At 48.2% G+C, this 21065-nt stretch overlaps 1 protein-coding gene across 6 annotated transcripts in view; it reads left to right on the top strand.

Moving 5' to 3' along the window:
• The window catches only part of Phc2 (polyhomeotic homolog 2), a 105317-nt gene that overhangs the window by 54811 nt on the left and 29441 nt on the right, over positions 1-21065 (top strand). For 4 of the 6 annotated variants that reach the window (XM_026406809.2, XM_026406806.2, XM_026406807.2 and 1 more), the window contains 7 exons: positions 1065-1223; positions 2392-2469; positions 2913-3077; positions 4861-5013; positions 6109-6421; positions 19003-19406; positions 19650-19815. In XM_026406809.2, coding sequence (XP_026262594.2) covers positions 1065-1223; positions 2392-2469; positions 2913-3077; positions 4861-5013; positions 6109-6421; positions 19003-19406; positions 19650-19815 — 1438 coding nt within the window. The remainder of the gene's footprint in view (positions 1-1064; positions 1224-2391; positions 2470-2912; positions 3078-4860; positions 5014-6108; positions 6422-19002; positions 19407-19649; positions 19816-21065) is intronic. The other 2 variants (XM_026406810.2, XM_026406811.2) reach the window with 2 other exon arrangements.

Below are 21065 nucleotides of genomic sequence, written 5' to 3'. Positions count from 1 at the left end.
AGGGTTTCTAGGGAGACACCAGAGCCCACGGAGGATCTGTGATATCAACCTGTTCTCAAGAACCCCAAGTCTGAGCCCAGAGCTTTCGCCCTTAGCAGGGCCTGGGGTCAGGAGCAGCCCTATAGCCAAGGATCCCACAGAATTGAGGGCAGGGAGTAGGCCAGAACCCAGGCAGCACTAGTGCTGGGTACCAGCTGGGAAGCAAAGGTAGGAGGGAGAATAATTGTCTCTGGGCCTCCTAAGAAGAAGACAGAGGGCCTGAAGCCTGCTGCGTAGCATCCAGCTCTCTTTGTTCCTGGGGGTGGGGGAGGATCAAACAATAGCCCTTTATCATTTCCTAGAGGCTGCTGTTCAATCAATCAGGAAGGAGGGAGTAAGCAGTAAGGCCACAGAATGGGAGAGAGTAGCTAAAAAGAGGGAGCAGAGGAGAAAAGAGGTGAGGGAGGGAAAGAAGAAAAGGGGAATGTGTCATTCCTGTGGCCCAGCTTGCTGCAAGGCCACCTTCTCAGGACTGATAGGATCCTTTGAGCATTGTGTGCCAAACCTGGGGAGTAGCACCCATTCAACCTTGTAGCCTCTGCAAAAGCAGTTGCCTTTGCATGAGTCTCCGTTTGGCTGCTTCTGCTGAACCTGGCCCCTCTGATTCAGCTCTTCTTCCCAGAACCTCTCTTCATTCTGCCTCATTTGCTTCACCTTCATCTGAGCTGCAGAGTGCTTGGGGGAGACAGTACCTGGCAAGCCTGGCATGGGAGGCTTCTGACTCTGGGAGAGCTGGTTAGAGCAGTGGTATGCTGCTACGACTCTCCTCACAACATTGATGCAGGAGCAGGCCCATCAGGGAGGAGCTGGAGACTAATCAAAATAGCCAAAATAGACAGAAAACTCTTCTAACAGATGTCTCTTGAGTCAGAGGCTCTGGAGAGGGCAGTGGGTTGTGGTGATGGTCACAGATCCTGGGGTTCCCCCAGCAGCTGAGGAGAGCTGGGTTGACAAGCCATGGCTGCAGTAGGGGTGTGCCATGCAGCCAGCTGACATCTCCAGCTCCCACTCTACCCGCCTCCCAGGTGATCCAGCAGGCCCTGCACAGGCAGCCCAGCACTGCGGCTCAGTACCTGCAACAGATGTACGCCGCCCAGCAGCAGCACCTCATGCTGCAGACAGCCGCCCTGCAGCAGCAGCACCTCAGCAGCGCCCAGCTCCAGAGCCTGGCGGCAGTACAGCAGGTAAGGAGCCTAGCAGCGGGGATGAGGCTCATGGGGTGTCCAGACTGTTAGAGCAAGAGGAAGAGGAAGTGGGTACTGCCAATGCCTCCCCTTTCTCCTCTTGCCAGTCCACAGAGTCCTAGTGAGGGCTTGCCATCATTTCTTTTTGGCAGACGAGGAACAGAGAGAGCCCAGCTAGTGAGTGGAGCAGCTGGAATTCTCACAGGTTGTCCCATAGAGAAGTGTTAGGAGAGCCACTTCCTCAACCACATCACTGTGCTGCTGGGAAAGGGACCATAACTCCAATGAGGCACTCACAGGAGAAGGGTGTGCCAGACTCACTTTCTGTCTGTTTCCCTCTGCTCCCAGTAGTTGAGAAGAATACGGTCACCCATTTATTCTTCCACTCATCTATCCACACATCCACCCATCCATCCATCCATCCACCTATCCATCATCCATCCGTCCATCCACCCACCCGCCCATCCATCCATCCACCCACCCATCTACCCACCCATCCGCCCATCCATCCATCACCCATCCACCCACCTACCCATCCATCCATCCATCTGAAAGAATGTTTTATGCAAAGTTCATGTCAGGTACCGGGTACGCTGTGGACCCTGTCTTCTTGGAGCTTGGAGTAGGGAGTTAGCAAGTATATAGGACCAAAATAGACAAGAAAAGAAGCTATTTAAATATCTCAGTTGTGGTATGATGCACTATGACAGAAAAGAACAGATACTGTCACTGAAGGACAAGGAAGATGACCCTATATTGGGTAGTCAGGGAAGGTCTGCCTAGTGGAATAACATCAAAACTGATGCTTGAAAGATGACAAAGAGGAGAGGCAGAGGGGAGCAGTTGATACGTGAGACAGAGTATCGACACTCTCCGCATGGCGCAGCGAGCTGCATGGGTGGGGAGGAGGCCTGGAGAGGGCAGCAGCAATGGCTGACAAAGTGCTTAGTGCCTGTGTTCTCTTGTTCAGTCCTCCCAGCAACCTTTCAGCTGGGTATGGTCATTATCACCCCCTACGAAAGGGGAGATTGGGCCCTTGCTCAAGGCCCATGATGGGGTTGGGCTCCCAGGGTTGCTGTCCTTACCACTGTTCCTGGAAGATGAGAGCTCAAAAATGACTGGGGTTGGGGTGTTGGGACACTAGTAGCAAGAGTCTGTTCTTTTCCAGGCGAGCCTAGTGGCCAGCAGACAAGGGAGCACTTCTGGCAGCAGTGCGTCTGCACAGGCCCCGGCCCAGTCACCTTCGGTGAGTAGAACTGGGGAGCAGCACACAGCACCCATAGCTCTGGATCAACTCCTTCCTTCTTACCTAAGATGCTCACGAGTTCCTGGACCCAGCGATCCTTAGTGAATCCTTAGTTGTGCAGGATCATATCTGGAGTCTGTTGCTCTTGCCAGGGAAATAAAAAGTGCATACTTCTCTCTAACCCTTATAACAATGCTCTGTCATCTTTCTGGTGTCAAGGCTCTGTTGCTAGCTCCTCCTTTGAATGCTGAGTCCTCCCTGAACCTCTGTACCTAGGCCAGAGATGGGGAAGTTCTAGGTGAAACTCCTTGACCCAAGGACCAGAGGTTCTAAAGGAGGCTACATAAACCAAGGAACAGAAGAGAGGGAGAGCAAGAAATGAATGAGGGGACACAGCTCATCTCAAGCCTCCTGTACCCTACTGCACGTGTCTCTTTCGTCAGATCAATCTGGCAGCCTCCCCAGCAGCAGCCCAGCTCATCAACCGGGCTCAGAGTGTCAACTCGGCCACAGCCTCAGGCCTTGCCCAGCAGGCCGTGCTCCTGGGCAACACATCTTCTCCAGCCCTCACCGCCAGCCAAGCACAGATGTATCTCAGGGCACAGATGGTGAGTACCCCTGGCTTGAGCCATAGATTTGGGGCCAGGAAGACACAGGCTGAGAGTTTGGGAGCTGGAAGACTAGAAAAATGAGGAGACAAGAAAAGGGGGAAGAAGTACTGTGGGAAAAGGGGCAAGAGGAAGGGGGTAGAAAGAAAAGGGTGGACCTGGAAGGCTGAGTGGGAATGTGGTGTAGACTCCATGACTCAAGGAAGGGTGGGGTTCCAGGCTGAGAAGAAGTTACCCATAATACTTCCCTTCCCTGTCCTACAGCAAATAAAATCATCTCCTTATCAGAAACTGTTCCTGAGAACTAATTAGGGTAGAGTGTGCAGGGGCCCATGCCCAGCCGATCCTCCACACTCAGACTTAAGATGAGCATACACACAGGTACTTTCCCAAAATGGAATCTTCCCCTACTCTGACAGTTCTTGCATAGACTGACCACCTCTAGCTCAGGGGCCAAAGGTACACTGGAGAGCAGAGAGGTGCAGCTTTAGGGCCTGATGCTTACTGCTGCTGCCCCCACTGCCCTCCCATACCCCCCATTCTAATCAGGTTCCCATGAACTTGTTTGGGCAGGATACTCCCAGGCTATCGCCAGCACACATAAAAGCTCTCCTTGGCACCTGTCCCTAAGGGGTCCATTAGAAACCTGATGGGCTTCTAAGATTCCAGAGAATTCCCTGGGACAATGAAAGCATTCTCCCTAGCAGGCAGTAACTAACATACGGCCTGTGTTGAGCTCCCATCTGAGTTATACCTCACATTTCCCATGCTGAAGAGTTTTCTCATCAGCCCCTTGGCACACCATCCTGAGAATAGTGCAGTCCTGCCCCTCCCTTTGCTCTTATGGCCAGAACTTGGCAGTTGGAGTTTTTTAGTCTTGCTACCATACGCCTGTCCTGGGCTCTGAGTTCCTCATTTGAGGTTCATCCCCATTCTCCAGCAAGGCCTCTTAGACACACAACATCAAATTGACTTTCACTTCCCTAGCAAACTGACAGCCACACATTGATACCTCCCAAACCTGCCCTTGCCTCCACTTCACTCACCCCCATGTCCCACTCAGTGCCCCCACTAGGACCCCGATGCCTTCCTGCTGCTCTCCAAAAGCAGGACATACACATATAGAGGAGTGAGCCTGGAAGCGTGGCCACGGAGCTGAGGGGAAAGCCCTGACAGCACCGCAGCCTGTCCACACTGGTGCAGTCTAGACCCACATGGGGCAAGGTGCCAGCTGGGAATGGCAAGTAACCTGTGCCCTTCCAGATGAGATTCAGACACCAGTACAGCTCCAGGTTGTCTACTTCCTCTGCTATTGCTGCTCCTAGGCCCCTTCCTCCAAATTTGACTTAAAAATGACCAAAAGTATATGTCTGATTTGATCCCTTCTGGAGGAGAATTTTGATCTGATTCAGCCGTTGGGTTAGGGTTGAATTAGACCCAGAAAATAGTCCTTGGGCACCTGTCTGAGGTCCCTGTTGGCCAGGATGCTGAGGAGACAGTGAGTTCAGGGTGTCCACCCCACCCACCCACCTAGAATGAGCCCCTCACGGTGTTCTGAAGTCCCAGAGCAGCTCTCCTGCTCCATCCTGTCACTGCCCAGCATGGGTCAGCACACTACAAGCCTCTTGAAACTTTCAGGTGGTCCTTGGGACCCCTGCCCTTACCTGCTTCCTTATTTCCACTTCCTAGCCAACCCCATCTCTGCTCCCTGGCTACAGTGTTCTGCCCTGTGGCTGAACCCACATGGGGCAGGTAAAAGGCGCCTCGTTTCCTGTGATTCCAGGCCCAGCCAGGTAACCTGGTGCAGGTAGCTAGGAGCCTAGGCGGCACTGTTCCTTTGTCCCCTCAGCTCATCTTCACGCCCACGGCCACCGTCGCTACTGTGCAGCCTGAGCTCGGCACTGGCTCCCCCGCCCGGCCCCCCACCCCCGCCCAGGTGAGGATCCCATGTTTGTGGGAGGGCAGGGGGGTGGGCAGCACTTTACAGGGGTAGGACACTGGGGATGGGCAGCCCTGGAGGAGCTCTGAGTCTTTGGAAAGGCTGGACTCTTCTAGGGAAGCAAGTGGAGACCCAATGGCCCACTGCTCCCAGACCAGCTCTTCAGTTCCTGTCTAGATGGCCTCGGCCCCTCTTGACTGCTTTTCCCTCAAGTACAGTTAGGGTTCAGAGGGCAGCATGCTGAGGGTTTAATACCCCCACAACACTCCTCGGGATAACTTGCTTATTGCTGCTTTGCAAGGGGAAAATCCCACTCTGATTACATGTGCCAGCTCTGCCAGGATTCAGGGGAAATGGCACTGAGAGGGAGGAGATGAGTCCTGGGTTCCTGCTTTCTGCTGGCAGCACATGGATATTCTTATGGCAGTGAAGATTCTAGGAGCTGCTGGGGAAGGAGGAGTCCTTCCAGCTCCCATCTCTCTACCCCATCTCCAGAATGGGGATGGGAGCCTAGGCTTGGGTAGCAGTTATCAAAGTCTGGCACAGCTTCCATGTATCCAGCAGAGGGCGCCAGGAACCAGGCTGAGTAAACATGCTGCCCGTTTCTGCAAAGGCCTGGAGTTCACTTTATTTTGAGGACAAGATAATGCTTTGTTTAGTGGCTTTCCTGGCCAGTTAACTTTCATTTTTGCCCTGGCCTTTTCCAGCGTGGGAAGCCCCATGCTCACTATATCTGGGAATTATTTCCAGTGGTATGCATCCAACCCTGTTAGTTTGGGGAGGAGGGAGGCTAACTGGGGGAAGAGCCTGGCCTCCCTGACCCCACCTGCCCCAGCTTGGGGAGCAGTCGCTTCTGAGAACTCAGTTACTTTTGCTGGTGGATCCAGTCGGTAGTGACCTTTCTTATTCTTTCTAGAATTTCACTTGCTTCTGGTTCCTCTTTCAGCCCTAACTCATTCTTTTTCTGTCTAATTTTATAACCCACTATCCTGTTCAGCCACTGCTGGATCCATCCCTAAGTCCTCTCTCTTGGTTGTGCTAGCATTTCTCCTGCCCACTTTCTCTGGACTCCCAAAGACCCCTCTTTTCCAGGTACAGAACCTGACCCTCCGAACACAGCAGACATCAGCTGCAGCAGCCTCGGGCCCTAACCCCACTCAGCCTGTCCTGCCCAGCTTGGCCCTGAAACCCACACCTGGCAGTAGCCAGCCTCTGCCTACCCCATCACAGGGCAGGAACACTGCTCAGGGTTCCCCTGCAGGTGCCAAGCCTGGCGTAACTGACAGTGTGGTGGAGCCACTCAAGAAAGGAGATGGCAATGGCAGCCTGCCAGGGAGCGTGGAGGGCCGGGCTGGGCTCAGCCGAACTGTTCCTGCTGTGGCTGCCCACCCCCTCATTGCACCAGGTAAGGGCTCCAGGAACAGAATCCAGACCAGGCTGTGAATCAGGAGGAATCTTTGAAACCTTCGTTTTCCCCATGGACCAGCTGTGTGTCTCTCTCCCCTCTTCCAATCTTGGGGTGTTCATCAGCTCCTGATTCTGTTTCAACTTTCTAGTTTGATTTCTGTTTCTAACTTTAAGAAAGGAAGCCAGATGTGTAGGAATAAATGAGTTCTTCACAATGGATCTTGGAGTACACTATCATATCTCTTAACCTTGAGTGGGCAGAGGTTGGCAGGTGGACTATTTTCAAATTCCCTGTGACTCAGTGAAAAGAATTGGGGCTAGCCAGAAGCGCGGAGGAGCCATGCAGGGAGTGGGGAGTAGAGCATTTGTCTTCTCATCATTCAGCAGATGTTTGTTTACTGGTGTTTGCCAGTCACATTGCCAATTCTGGGTGTACAGAGATCAATGAGAGCAAGAAGGGCACAGTGTAGGTGGGGAGACTGACAGGTACAGACAGGCTGTAAGCTCCAGCCACTGTAGGAGCAAGAGTGGGCCAGCCTTGTAGAGAGGAGCTGAGAAAGGCTTGCCAGTAAGGGTGACACTCGAGAATAGATCGAGGAGATTAAAAAAAGAAAAAAAAACCAGCATATTCTGCAAAGGGAATGAATCAGTGTTCCCTGGCTAGACTCCTTTCCCTGCTTGCTAAATGTTCCCAGCACTGCCTATTATAGGCAATCTTTAATGGGAAAAATCTGCCAACAGTCCTAGAAGCCAGACTTTATCAGTCTAGGGAAATAAATAGAGTGGCAGGCAATATGGCTTGGTATTAAAGAAAGACTCTGGTCATATACCTGAGAAAACCACTAACCCTCTGCCCTCATCCAGGCCATTTTACCATTCAATGTAACTTGCATATTTTTTATTGAAAACCTACTATTTGTTTACTCTAAATTAAAACCAAGATCATCTAAGCATGTGTGTGTGTGTGTGTGTGTGTGTGTGTGTGTGTGTACGCACATATACACACACAATTCTGGAGATTGAACTCAGGACCTCACATATGCTAGGCAAGCAGTATACCCCGGAGCCATATCCCAGCCATTTTTATTTTTTGAAACGGGGTCTCACTAAGTTGCTGAGAATGGCCTCAAACTTGTGATTCTCCTGCCTCAGCCTCCCTGGTATACCGCTGCATTACAGCTACTATGCCCAGCTCACAGTATGACTTCGTACCTAAAGGAGTGTGCAGCCAAAGGGAAGAAACCAGATATATAAACAAATCCATTCAATTTCATAATCCTATTAGGTACCATGGAGCACAAGATCACCTCACTGCCAGGCACAATGGTCAGAGGTGCCATCTCCTGAAAGCATGAGCAGTGACCCAGCAGATGAAGCGAGGAAAGGTATCCCAGGCAGACAGAGGGAAGCACAAGAGAGCATGACCCTGAGTTGGAAAAAACTGGGCTGAAATAATTTATTCATTTTTTGAGACTCCAGAAACCACCTGGGACAAAGGGCCAGTTGCTACCTCCAAGTGGCCACTGCCGAGTGAGGAAGACACTGCCCTGCTGAAGCGCCGTGGCTCCCAAAGTTTCTCAGTGGCTGACATAGCTTTCCCCAGAGACTCCAGCCTCTTCCTTTTATGGGAAAAGAAACTGAGGCTCAGAATGGTAAAACTCAAGGGGATCTTACAGTGTGCTGACAGCAGCTTGGATTCCAGCTAGAACTTGGAAGCTGCGTTTCTTCTACATTCTCACTCGACCCACAGACCCTTGAACAATACCAGGACTCAGGACTCCCTGAGAACCCCATTCCTGCCCAGTCCAACATATGGCTTCTCTCTAAACCTAAGCAAGCCCCCCAAAGTCTAACGACTTTTCAAAAGAAAGAGCAGTTCTTGGGGTCTTCCCCCTGCTAGACATCTCTGGGTTCTCAAGGAAATTAGATAGAAAGGGACCAGCATAAGGGAAAGTCCCTCACCTGTTAATCTGTTAGGCATTTAAATCTTCAAAAAAACAAAAACAACAACAAAAAAAAAAACCTTAAGGTAGGTATATATCCATTTTATAGATAAGAAAACTGAGGCTCAGAAAAACTTAGTATATTCTAAGTTCTTAAGGTCACCTAAGTAAATGGTAGAGTCAGCTTCTGTCCTTAATCAAGCCAGGTTGCCCCTTAGTTCTTAGATTGCTTTGGGGCCTTCTTGGCCTTGCCTGATCCTGACCCAAAGCTCAAAGAGTCTAGGCGTTCTAAGACTGTCTGGACTTTGCAGAGCTGGTGACAGGCTCGCTCTTCTTAAGCCCTGTAAGCATCAGTGAGAAACAGTCTTGTGATCCCATCCAGGAGCCTAGGTGTGGCTTGAGACTAACAGTGTGTGCCCAACACAGTACAGAGGCCAGCGGCCCCATGGCACTCTGCGTGGAGCAGCTGTGAACTGAGTGCTTACTACAAAGACCCTCTCCCCAGAGATGCAGATCAGTGGGCTTTGCCCTGCTCCTGCCTCCCACCGGCCTCTCCTATTCTGGCCACCCCTCCTCTCTACAAGCCCTTGGTTCCACTCCCCCTCTCTCACCTCCCAACGGAAGGCAGCTGGGGGAGGCTTAGGAAGCTTGGATCCTCTGAGGGCCTCCAGAACAAAAAGACTAAAATGATTCTTATGGCCTGCTGGGGACAGCGTGAAGCAGCACCTGCCTTGGGCTTCACAGTTCCCCAGGCAGAGGTGACTTTGGGCCTCCTACCCAGAGGACCCATGGTGAATGAGCCAAGGGAGGGAAAGAGCTGAGGGAAGAGTGTGCTGGTGCATGTGAGGCAGAGAGTGTGTTTTGTTTGCTATTTGAGCGTTTTGGGGGCAGCTAGCAGGCAGCCCCCAGGGAAAGTAGCCAGTGGAGACCCTGGGGGGCTGCATGTGTTCTCCTGGGTGTTTCCTCCCTGAGAGGCAAACTCTCCCTCCCAGCTGGGACTGCTCCCACTGACAGCTGTTTGGGGGCAAAGCTCCTCCCCCATGGCAAGCTCCCTGCTGTTCCTGCTCCTGTCACCTTGGCAACCAGCTTCTTTAGGCTCTGCAAATAGAAAAGGTCCCTTATGCCCTGAAAGGGGGCGGGGTGGGGGAGGGGAGTACAGGGAGGAAGGGAGCCTGAGGTTGCACTTTGAGGGGAAGGCAATGGTCTGGTCTTGCCCTTCTCAGTGATAGGAGGACTGGACCACAGAGGGCAGAAGAGGAGCAGGCAGCAAGGGTCTCATGGGCCTGACCTCCGGGGAAGCCGAGTCCTAAAGGAGTTGGGCCACAGCTCTAGCTTGGTTCTTGGAGTCCTCATTGTAGAGGATAAGCTCCAGGCTTTGGGTGCCCAAAGGTGAGGAGAAAGTTGCTGACCGGGAGGGGGATGCTGTGATAAAAGGGAGCTCTTGGGTCATTGAAAATCTGGGGTCCTTTTCACCCAGTCCTGCTTCCAGATGCCAGGCCTTTGTTCCATAGCCTCAACCCGCCTCAGGACACTGAAGAGAGAATTCTCTGTTGGGCAGGCCTGCCACATAGCTGCTTTGTTTAATCACAGAGGGTATTCTGTGTCAGGGTGCAGAGATTTCCATCTGTAATAGACTGGACAATGTGATGCTTGCTGATTTTTGGATTCTCGGGTACCACATTTCCCTTCCAAAGCAGCCACCAAACGATGGGGTAAACACACTTTTACTTACAGAATCCAGCTAACAGCAGTGCATGCAGGTGAGCCTGTTGTCTCTGGAAATCAAAATTCCCACCAATTCTAACAATAAAATCATGGAATTAGCCATGCAGGTCACTTCAACTATCTACTGTAGAATCACATTTAAATGATGAAGAATCTCTTCTTACTATTCAGAGGGAAAATCCAGAAGATATAGGTTAGCAGTAGAGGAGTTTTATATTTTGCTTAACATTATTCACTGCATATATATGTATGCATATTTGTGTGTGTGTGTATGAGAGAGACAGAGAGGAGAGAGAGCCCACTGTGATACACAAAGGGCCTTGGAATTGTTCAGCTTTCCTTCTTTCCTAAAATTCTTTACCTAAGGCTTCAATTATACTACTTCCCTGGTTGCTACCAGCTAATAATAATAATTTCTAGTTAGTGAACAACCATGCTCTAGGTATTGTACTAACTATTTACCTATCTATCTCATTTAATCATAACGGTGATCATTCCATTGCATAAATGAAGATCTAGTTCAGAAAGAATAATTAACTGCCATTCCCAAATGATTCTACTCTACCTCTTGTTCATTTAGCAACTATTATGTGCCAAACATCATTCTAACCACTACAGGAGTTACATAACTGAATAAGAGCTGAAATTTTAATAGGGGGTATGAAAATTTGGGTCATGCTTTTAAAAATGAGTCTGTTTCACGTGAAACAGAAGGAGGATTGTCTCAGCTGGCCCCAAGAAGCACCTGAACCCAAAGTGGCCACATACATACGTGACCATCTATGTGTGGAGGTAGGACCTGTCTTTGCCTTTTCCCTTGCCTGCTGCCATTAGCTGTGGGTCTCCTCAGTCCTGTGCCCCCTGTGTTTATTTTTAACTCTTAAAGGAACTTATCTGTTCCCACCCCTCAGATACCTGCCACCTGTCTGCCAATAGCTTCTCAATATGCATCCATCCCTGCTCTCATGCCCTCTCCCCAGAGATTTCCAGCTTTTCTAGGGTATTCCTACTTTGGTTTCATCCCACTTTATATTATATATTATATTCTTTTTTCCCTAAGAATTCATGAACAAAACAAAAACAAAACTCCTGAAGTCTTCCTCTATGGAGAGGTCCCTTTTCCCAGATTCCTGACCACTTTGCACAGCCCCAAGGTCTTCCTAAGCCCACTTCCCTTCACCAGGGAGGCAGAATGTTCTAGCAGGAAAAGCAGGGGCTTCAGCCTTAGACCTGGCTTCAGATCCCAGTTTCATCACTTACTGGTTTAATGATCAAGTTACTAAACCTCAGTTTCCTCATGTATAAAACATTTTCCATAGGCTATATCAATGAATGAGAGGCCTGCGAAAATGACCAACACAGAAAACGCTCTTCTCTTTCCCTTCCTGTTCCTACCCTTACCTTATCACCAGTTGATCACCAGGTTCTGATGATGCATCCTCTGTACTGGCTTCCTGCTTTGCGCAAGGCCAGCTGATTTGATGAGGCTTAACTGATCTCCAGGACATCCTTCTAAGCTGCTAGAATTATCTTCCTAAACAGCTGCATTGTTTCTTTCCTGTTTAGAGACTTCACAGTGTCTGTATTTCCTACCTGGCCAGTTGGAATGTCGAGTCTCTATAAGGGCCCACAAAGCGGCATGTTGATGAGTGCTGATGGATGACTCTCTGACCTGGGTGGGACCTTCAGGACCCTTGACACACCACTTGATTGCTATGGCTTCCTCACATAGACGCGCTGTTTCAAGCAAATATGGTCTTGTCTCTTCTCCCACTCCCACCCCTTTGTGACTGACCTGACCAGACATATTCCTTTTGCCTCCTACCTTCTGCCAGAACACACCCTTTTCATCGTGCATCCCTCCAAGACTCCCTCCAAAGTTCTCAGCAGCCACAATTCATATTCCTGGGCTTGCCATATTCGTTTGTGCTTGTTAACAGCTATTCACTCAGTCATAGGCATTTGGGGCTTTTGCTGTAGGCAAGCCACTGGGCCTCCTTTGTCAAATGAAGTCAACTTCCCCTCAGCCTTCTGCATTGTGGAAGTCATTTGGAAATTACTCTCAGTTCTTGGTTGTAAAATGAGGACACTGCTCAATTGCCTCATAGGCTTCTTATTAGGAGTAAATGAGATTCAAATTATGAAAACTGAGAATTTCAAAGCAATGGTATTTTTAAAATATCATCATTTACTGGGCATCTTCTGAGTACCAGTCATTGAGCAAAGGCAGTAAATGTTTTTGTGGTTCAAACATAATATTCTGTTTGATACTAACAATTACCCTAGATGCTATGTATCAATCATTTACAGGACAGGAAGTCAAGATGCAGAGAGGCTTAGGCAGTTTCTCTAAGATCATAGGTGGCAGAACCAAACCCAACCCAGATCTACCTGACTCTAAAACCCATGCCTGTACTCACTTCCCTGTCGTGCCGTCCCTCTGCCAAGGGAGGGCAGGGGCAGAGATGCAGAAAACAGTTTCTTTTTTAATTCTCCAAGCCACTCAGCAAGGAATCCTGCCCACACAAGAGTATCTGGTGGTTTTGCCAGATGCTGCCAAGCAGACCCAAAGACATTAAGGCTGCGTAGAATGTGACAGAATGCCCTACACGTCTGTTTTTATGACCTAGTTTCCTCTGACAGGGAAACTTCCCTTAGTTCTCCTTCCCCTCTCAAACCTCTCCTGACCCTAAGCCTGGAGGGAATGCATCACAGAAAATTCATGTAGAATTGTTTTAGGTCTTTCTAAAAAGAGCACCCTTGCTGGATATAGTTGTGCAATCCCAGGGGCTCAGGAGGGTGAGACAGGAGGATTACAAGTTCAAGAGCAGCATCAGCGACTTGGCGAGGCCCTAAGCAACTTAATGAGACCCTGTCTCAAAATGAAAAACAAAAAGGGCTAGGGATGTAGCTCAGTGGTAAAGTGCCCCTGGTTAAATCTCCAGAATGAATAAACAAACAAATAAATTTTAAAAAGTGACCTCGTCTTTTCATGTGTGTGTGGAGCCCTGACCTCTGGTTAGCTTCAGTCTCAGTCACCTCCTGAAGCCTGGTCACATGAGGCTTCTTTGGAGCAGAGCAACCTCTTGAACATGGTGCACAACTTAGACCCAACCTAAAAGTGCCTGCTCATCTGGCTCCCTCCTACAGACCCCCTGGGCTGAGAGCACTGTACAGAGCACTCTGTGGGTCCCTTAATACACCACAGTACCTGTCCCTCCAGGTCTCCCCATGTGCTGTTCCTTTTGTGGAATTTCTAACTCTGAACCATATTAAGCACTTCCTGAGGGAAGCCTTCTCTGCCCTCCTCCCAAAGCCAAATCCTCTTTTCCATGTTCTTATTATTCTGTGCTTATCCTATCACAACATTTACCAAATGATGCTGAAAGTCTCTGTCTACCATCTGTCTCTTTTACTAGACTGCAGTCTAATCTAGGGACCATGTTTTATCCAGCTCAAGCATAGTGCTTCCTCTGTAGTAGGTGATTAGTAAATGCTGACTGACTGAATGGTTGAAAGTATATCTTCACTTAACTTTTTAAATCTTGAAAAGTAGTGGTTGGAAAAAGATACACCATTTCTCTCCCACAGGCATCCTCCAAAGGAAGTCAGTTTACTGGACTCTCAGAAAAATAAGGCTGTAGGCAGACCCACCATCCGTAAGCAGGGTGCTTGCAGTATTTCTAAGACAGTGAGCTGTTCCCTACCTATGTGAAGCCTTGAGATCAATAGAGAACTATTATTGATAAATTTTGGCAGTGGATGCAGTCAAGGGAGTGTGCCAGTGACCCCTCAGTCAGCCCTCCTGCCCCCGAGATCTTAATCCTCTTGTTAGTATCAACACACTGGTTTGGAAGCAGTGAATTGGCCTCTTCAGATTCTAAGGAGGCAATTCAGGTTAGAGCACCAGCCAGGAAGTTGAGCGATGCTTCAAAGCAGTCTCTCCTTTGAGCGAGGTCCTAATTTGCAAAAGCCCTCAGCCTGCCTCTCCCCTGCTCCATAACACAAAGGATTGATCAGGCTTTGCAAAGCTGTGGTTGAGATCCCACAGAAACGACCCATGTTTCTTAGAAGCAATGAGCTTTCTGGCAGCGAGGGAGTGTATGAGCTGGGGAGAAGAAAGCTATTGGTCTTTAGGAAGAAATAAGAAGAAAGGTCTGGAGAGATTTCTGTACATAATTATTTCACAGACTGACATACCCATCCTAGCTGGAGGGGAGGACATGACTTCTGGTATTGTGGCCTCACTGCCCCCAAATTGAACAGGGAGGGAAAGGAAGAGGGAGAAAGTGAATTGATCTTGTCATGATCATCAGAACACATTTGCTGATCACCTACAAACTTGCCATTATGTTAGACAAAGCAGAGGGTAAAAGAAGCACTGCTTTAATTTAATTAGAGTACATCTTTTGGATTAAAAGATAAGACTCAAAAACCTTTGACTCAAAAAGCATATAGTCTACTTGGAGCAATAGGACATCTACACACAAAATAATAAAAGTATTCCCATTTCATTTAATCTAAGACATCTCTTAATCATAAGATGAAAGTTATTTTACTAACTCTTAAGAAAGAAACTAGCATCCACTGTAATACGCAGCAGCCCAATTCCAAAGATGCTAAAATGGAGGGGGATAATCAATTTTTTTAAATCGGTGAAATATGTATACAGGAGAGTACCTATTACAAATGAATCAAACAAAGCATTCAGGAACTCTAGGGAAACACCTGTAACTGAGGCCCAGCCAAAGCCCCTTAAACCCGAGATCACTGAAGCAGAAGGCAGGCATCTCCCCAGGTGGAGGCACTAAGAATGAGGCCCAACAGACATGATGGGACAGGAAGTCTTATGGCACAATGAGGGAATCAGGGTGGGTGGGTACAGGAAGGTCAGGATAGGCTGGTGGGCACAGGGTTCAGCCAGCTAGACTGTTGGTGAGACTGTGTGGCCTGTGGGATGATACCCATCTCACCCATGGACTGGCTCTAAAGAGAACAAGTCCCAACATACCATCACTCATTCATTCAGTAGTGCTGACTAAGCATCTTCTAAATTCAAGTTACTTTGGAAGAAACAAATGAGTTCCATAAATCTTGCTTACTAATATTAGTCATTTATTGAAATAACTACAAGACAGATATCATGCTTACCTCCATTTTAAAGATGATGGCAAAAGGGTACAGAGAGGTCAAGTCACTTACCCAGCATCACACAGATGGTAAGCAGCAGAGTTGGTATTCAAATCCAAGCATATTGACTCTAGAACTCACGTTTACTGCTGGGCACATTGCATCTTAGAGGACAGTGTTAATCTGAAAAACCTTAGTGGCAGTTCAAAAAATGGAAGAGTCCCATTGGCTATATGCATCAAGGAAGAATGACAAAAATTTGGTTTATGAGAAAAGGGACCAACTGTACAGGGGATAGGGGACAGCACAGTGAATGGTAAAGATTGCTTGGGTCAAAGAAATAATAAGAATAAAAAGGTTAGTTTATATTGAAAAGAGATCTTGAATGCCAGGGGCTTGGGACAACTATAGATAAGAGAGTCCTTGGTGGCGTTCAGTCAGGGGTCAGATCTGAGCACTAGGAAAGATTAATTTGCACTCTATTCATAGGATGAATTATAGCAGAAAGAAACTGGAATCAGGAAAAGGGTTATAAAATTATTGCAATACTCTATCAAAAGGATTTTTTTTTACCCAGGATAAGTTAAACCATGTGTTTTTTTTTTTAATTAACCTCAAAAATACCTATTCATTCCTCTAAAATACCTTAGGATCTTTAATCTATGAACTTATTTAAGTTTTATGAGCTTTATTTCCAGGTTGGGTTATAGTGGCATTATTTGTCCTGAAACGATTCCCTTTGGTTTTCTATGAGCAGCACAGGTTAGGGGAGAGCAGGGAATAGGGTGGGAAGTGCAGGAATAGAGGGCCAGGAGCTGGTGGTTTCCTCTTCCAGCCTTTGGTGTTAGCTTTCAGTCACTGTAGCAATCACCCAATCAGCTTATAAAGAGAAAAGGTTTATTGAGCTCACAGGTTTGGAGGTTCCAGGCCATGACTGGTTGGCCCCAGTGTTTTGGACCTGTGGTCAGGCAGCACATTGTGTCAAAAGCATATTCATAGTAGTTGAGCAAAACCACTCACCTCCTAGCCAGGAAGCAAAAGGAGGATGAGGGGGCAAAGGTCCCATAGTCCCCTTCAGGGGCAGCACACCCCCAGTGACCTAAAGTCTCCCAGGGCTCCCAGCACATGGACCTTTGTGGGTTGTTTAAGGTCCAAACTACAGCATTTGGTACAACAAATATGTATTATCTCTAAATTTATTCTCTGTCCTCCACAGATTTAGACCTTTTGCCTCTTCAACCTTTCCTTTCTCATCTTGTTAATCCTGAATTTTAATCTTCCTACCATAACCACCCCAATCAAGTTGTAGAGCTAGAGAAAATTTGTGTGAGCACCTAGCCCAGAACTCTTGTTCCACTGGGAAAAGCTGAAGCTCTGACCACATCGTCAGCAGGTGGTGGGACACACCACTGATGCTGTAAGCTCCCCTGACATGGACCACTTCCAGCTCTCACCTCAGATGGGTAGCCCCTGGGATGACTGTGTCCCATGGGAATGGGTTGCATTTTCAGTGACACAAATGCCCATCACTTGCAGGTCCTTTCGGCCACTGAGATCTAATAGGCATCTGCAGTATCTCTCAGGTGCCTTATCAAGAGTTGTTTTTCAAAATACCTGAGTGTTAGTTTATCTGATGAACAATCTTTGCTGATTGGTAACCTCAGAGCTATCTGACATAGCGTTAGGAGACAGGACCTAGATTGGGATCAGGGACAATTTATAATCACCAAATGTCTGCTGGCAGTTTCCACCAAGGTCCCACCATCACCTCAAACTCAACACATTCCCCTTAAACCACTTCAATGTCAAGTTTCCTAATTCCCCCATCCAGGACAATTCAGATTAAAATCTTATGGGCCATCCAAATTCCCTCGTCTACAGCAGTCACCAGGACCATTGTGACTTTCCTTCGTATTGCTTCTTGTTTCTGTTCTTTCCTTTCCATTCCTGTTGGCATCCTTCTTGGAATTCCAGTTGGGCTGTGATGAGACAGTCTGAAAGTTGCATATAGACAAAAATTTTCAAAAGAAGGTACCTTGCCTAACTCAATTTGAAATCAGCGTACCTGTAGCATCACAGAATTCTTTTTAAAATACTAGCTTGAGACCCTGAAGGTTGTGAGCCTCTAGTTGTAAAATCCATGTGTAAGCTTCCAGCTGTGACTGCCAGGGCATTCAGATGGCACAGGCTCCTCCTGTGGGTCTCCAGCCACGGGAGTCTGTAGAGAGTGGCTTCTACATGGGATAGAATCACTGAGCTACCCTGGGTGCCAGTAAACAGAGGGATTTGTGGGAGGAAATCAATCACTTGAGCTGAATTCCCTGAATCCTTAATATATACAGAGCAGCCGCTAGATGCTGAAGGGATTACTAAAAAATATAAGCTTCCTTAATCTCAAAGAGACGGCCTGGTTCAAATAGCAGAAAGAAAAGCTACCAACATATGGAAACAAAGAGATTCCAGATCAGGTCAGGCATGATGGCACACACCTATAATTCCAGCCACTGGGGAGGCTGAGGCAGGAGGATTGCAAGTTCATGGCGAGCCTCAGCACTTACCAAGACCCTGTCTAAAAAGAGAAAGAGAGAGAAATTTAGATCAGGCCAGGTGTGGTGGTTCATGCTTACAATCCAAGCTACTTGAGGGGCTAAGGCTGGAGGATCACAAGTTTGAGGCCAACCTCAAAAATTTAGCAAAACCCTATCTCAACATTAAAAAGCGGGGGGGGGGGGGTTTAGGGATGTAACTCAGTGGTAAAGAGCCCCTGGGTTCAATTCCCAGTACAGGAAGGAAGGTAGGAAAGGAAAAGAAAAGAGAGAAAGAAAGAAATTCCAGATCAAGACATGTTTTATCTTCTTGTAAATAAAACTATCGCTGTCCAGCACTATGTTAGGTACAGGAGAAAGAGATACACTGTAGTTTCAGACCACTGGGGATTCATGACTTAAAAGGAAGACAGATAAGTAGCAATATCACCCACCAAGAATAATATTATTATGACAGAGGTAAACCAGGGATGCTTTGAGAACCTAAACTAAGATGGAAATAATATTTAAAATTGTATCTAGAAATGATTGATCATGGCTGTGTGCCAGGCACTGCTATACACATTATGTTATTTGCTTACATTTTATTTTTAGGTTTTCCCCTCCTTTCATCTTTACAGTGATTTTCTGGGCAGAAACTATTTCCAATTTTTGGATTAGGATGGTGAGTCTTGGAGAGGTTAGGTAGCAGTAACTAGTTAGTTCCCATGGTTTGTTTAAAAAAAAAAAAAAGGAACCAAGAGTTCAGCTCTGGTCTGCCCAGTGCCAGTGTTGGAGGACTACTGTGTCCACTGACTCTTCTTCTAGGAAGCTCAACCTGGGCAGAGCCAAAAGGATGGATAAGGATGAACCACGCAGAGCTGGGTGTGGATGGCGAGGAGGTTGCAGATATTGTAGGCATAGAGAACAGCAAGTGCTGGGCTTGGAAGAGAGAAGAAGAGGAAACACTTAGAATCCAGTATTTCTCTGGAATGTGTCAAGGAAGCCTTCTCAAGGGGCATGAATTTTGAGTCAGGCTTTGACAGGCAGCCCATAGAGCCCAGTGTTTGACATAAGAGAAAAGCAAGAAGGGAGTATGTGTTAGACTCTGGCATTCCTGAGGCCAGGCTCTAGGTGAAACATGAAAGGGTACGTGGCATTGGGGAAGCCCTTTATTTGTGGGTGCGGGAGGGGTGCGTCGAGGGCCACGGCAGATGAGCTTCAGCTGTGCCTCTAACCTGGTGTTTCCCCTTCAGCTTATGCGCAACTACAGCCACATCAGTTCCTCTCGCAGCCGTCATCAAAGCACCTGCAGCCCCAGTTTGTGATCCAACAGCAGCCGCAGCCGCAGCAGACCCAGCCGCCACGACCTGCACCCCAAGCCCAGTCCCAACCCCAGCTCACCTCAGTCCCTCCAAGCCTGGCCCTGCAGCCTGGCTCAGAAGCCCACACCATGCCCCTGGGTCCAGTTACACCCACCCTGCCACTCCAGTGTCCCACGGCCAATCTGCACAAGCCCAGCATCAGTCAGCAGTGTCACCCTCCCACGCCAGACCCTGGGCCTCAGAATGGACATCCCGAGGGCATGTCCCACACCCCTCATCGCAGGTTCCAACACACCTCAGCTGTCATCTTACAACTACAGCCTGCTTCACCAGTGGTGAGTAAGCTGATCCTAGGGTGTGGAGCGACTGGGGAGGCCGCAGCTCAGGCAATCCCACAGCCCCATTTGGATGTGTTTCTGGGTAGGCCGAGTGTTAAAGTCATCTCTGGGTGTTCCAAGGAAGATGACTGAATCCTAAAGCCCTGCCTGCTGCTCCAAGCTCCACAGAAACCGGGGTAGTGTGTGAGAATGCAGAGGCAGTTTATGAGAAGACCAATCTCTTTGTCCTGCCCCTAACAGCCCCAGCAGTGCTCCCCTGATGACTGGAAGGAAGTGGGACCTGGGGAGAAGAGTGTGCCTGAGACTCGGTCAGGTCCATCACCACACCAGCAAGCCATTGTCACTGCCATGCCTAGTGGCCTGCCTGTAGCCAAGAGCCCTAACATCCAGCAGTCTCCTGCTCACGGTATGAAGCATAGTGGGGCCCTTGGAGGAGGGGAGAAAGTCGGTCTTCCTAGCCATCCCCTGGCACATTTCACCTGAGCATCTGGAACGTGAGGGTAAACTGTAAACCCAACGAGGCAAGGAGAAAGCTAGGCAGTTAGAAACAAGAGGGAAATGAGAAGCTGCATCAGGGATGCAGACACAGGACCCAGGAGATATAGAAGGAAATTAGTAGAGAAAGAAAAGGAGAGTTGAAAGTTCTAGAGCCAGACTCTGCAGACTTCATTGTCACTGGTGTCAGATGTATGTGCAGATAGACGCACCAAGTTGAGAGTTGAGGTAAGGCATCCCATTGTTGATTGTCTGCTTCATTTAGTATGAGAAATTTTCAATTTTTTGAAATTGGAAATATGGCAAGATGGTTGCCATATCTCAAAGATAAGGGGATCTAGAAGGGATTCAGAAAGCACCTTTGAGGGAATTGTGCTCAGCCCTGGAGTCCCCACCTGTCTGAGAGTTACCGCCCAGGATTTAGGAGGCTGGATCCCTCCTCCCTGATGGGGGAGTCTCAGCAGGACCTCCGCCCTCTATGGAGATCCATTTGCTTCCTTTCCCTCTCTGCCAGTTCACACAGCAATCTTGGCCCACATCTCAGTGACATTTTGAGCCATGGGCCACCTGCAGCTCAGGGAGGCAGTTCAGTCACGATGCTAAGTGTGTGCTAGGAGTAGGGATGGGAGAAACCAGAGAAAAAGAATCTAGAAATTGAAAAAGGAGAAGGGAGGAGAAAAATACTTTGGAACAAGGTAGGGCTAAAAGTTTATAAGGACCTAAAAGGAATAGGGGATGAGATCAAGGAAATAGAAAGCAAAAGAATATGGAGAAAAGATACTAGAAAAATTAAATATGGGAAGAAGATCATCTGTTCTCATTGTACACTTGCAATGGTAAGAGGATCATCATTCTGGAAAGCAGCCTGGGGGTTTGGCTCACTGGTCCAGCACTTGCCTGGCATGCATGGGTCCTTGGGTCCCCTGGGTTCAATCCCCAGCACTGAAAAACCACACTCACACACACACACACCAAAAAAAAAAAAAGGAAAAGAAAAGCAGGCCCGTTTTTTTCATTTATTTATTTATTTTTAATTTTTATTTTTTGTTTTAATTAGTTACACATGACAGTACAGGCCCATTTCTTTTTGGAATTGCTCTAATTATCAGAAAGTTGCTTTTCAAGTAAGCCAAAACCTGCCCTTCTGGAACTTGACCGTCA

This window comes from Urocitellus parryii, chromosome 11, assembly GCF_045843805.1.
Source record: "Urocitellus parryii isolate mUroPar1 chromosome 11, mUroPar1.hap1, whole genome shotgun sequence".
NCBI classification, from domain to species: domain Eukaryota; kingdom Metazoa; phylum Chordata; class Mammalia; order Rodentia; family Sciuridae; genus Urocitellus; species Urocitellus parryii.
This window is presented reverse-complemented; position numbering and strand designations above follow the sequence as displayed.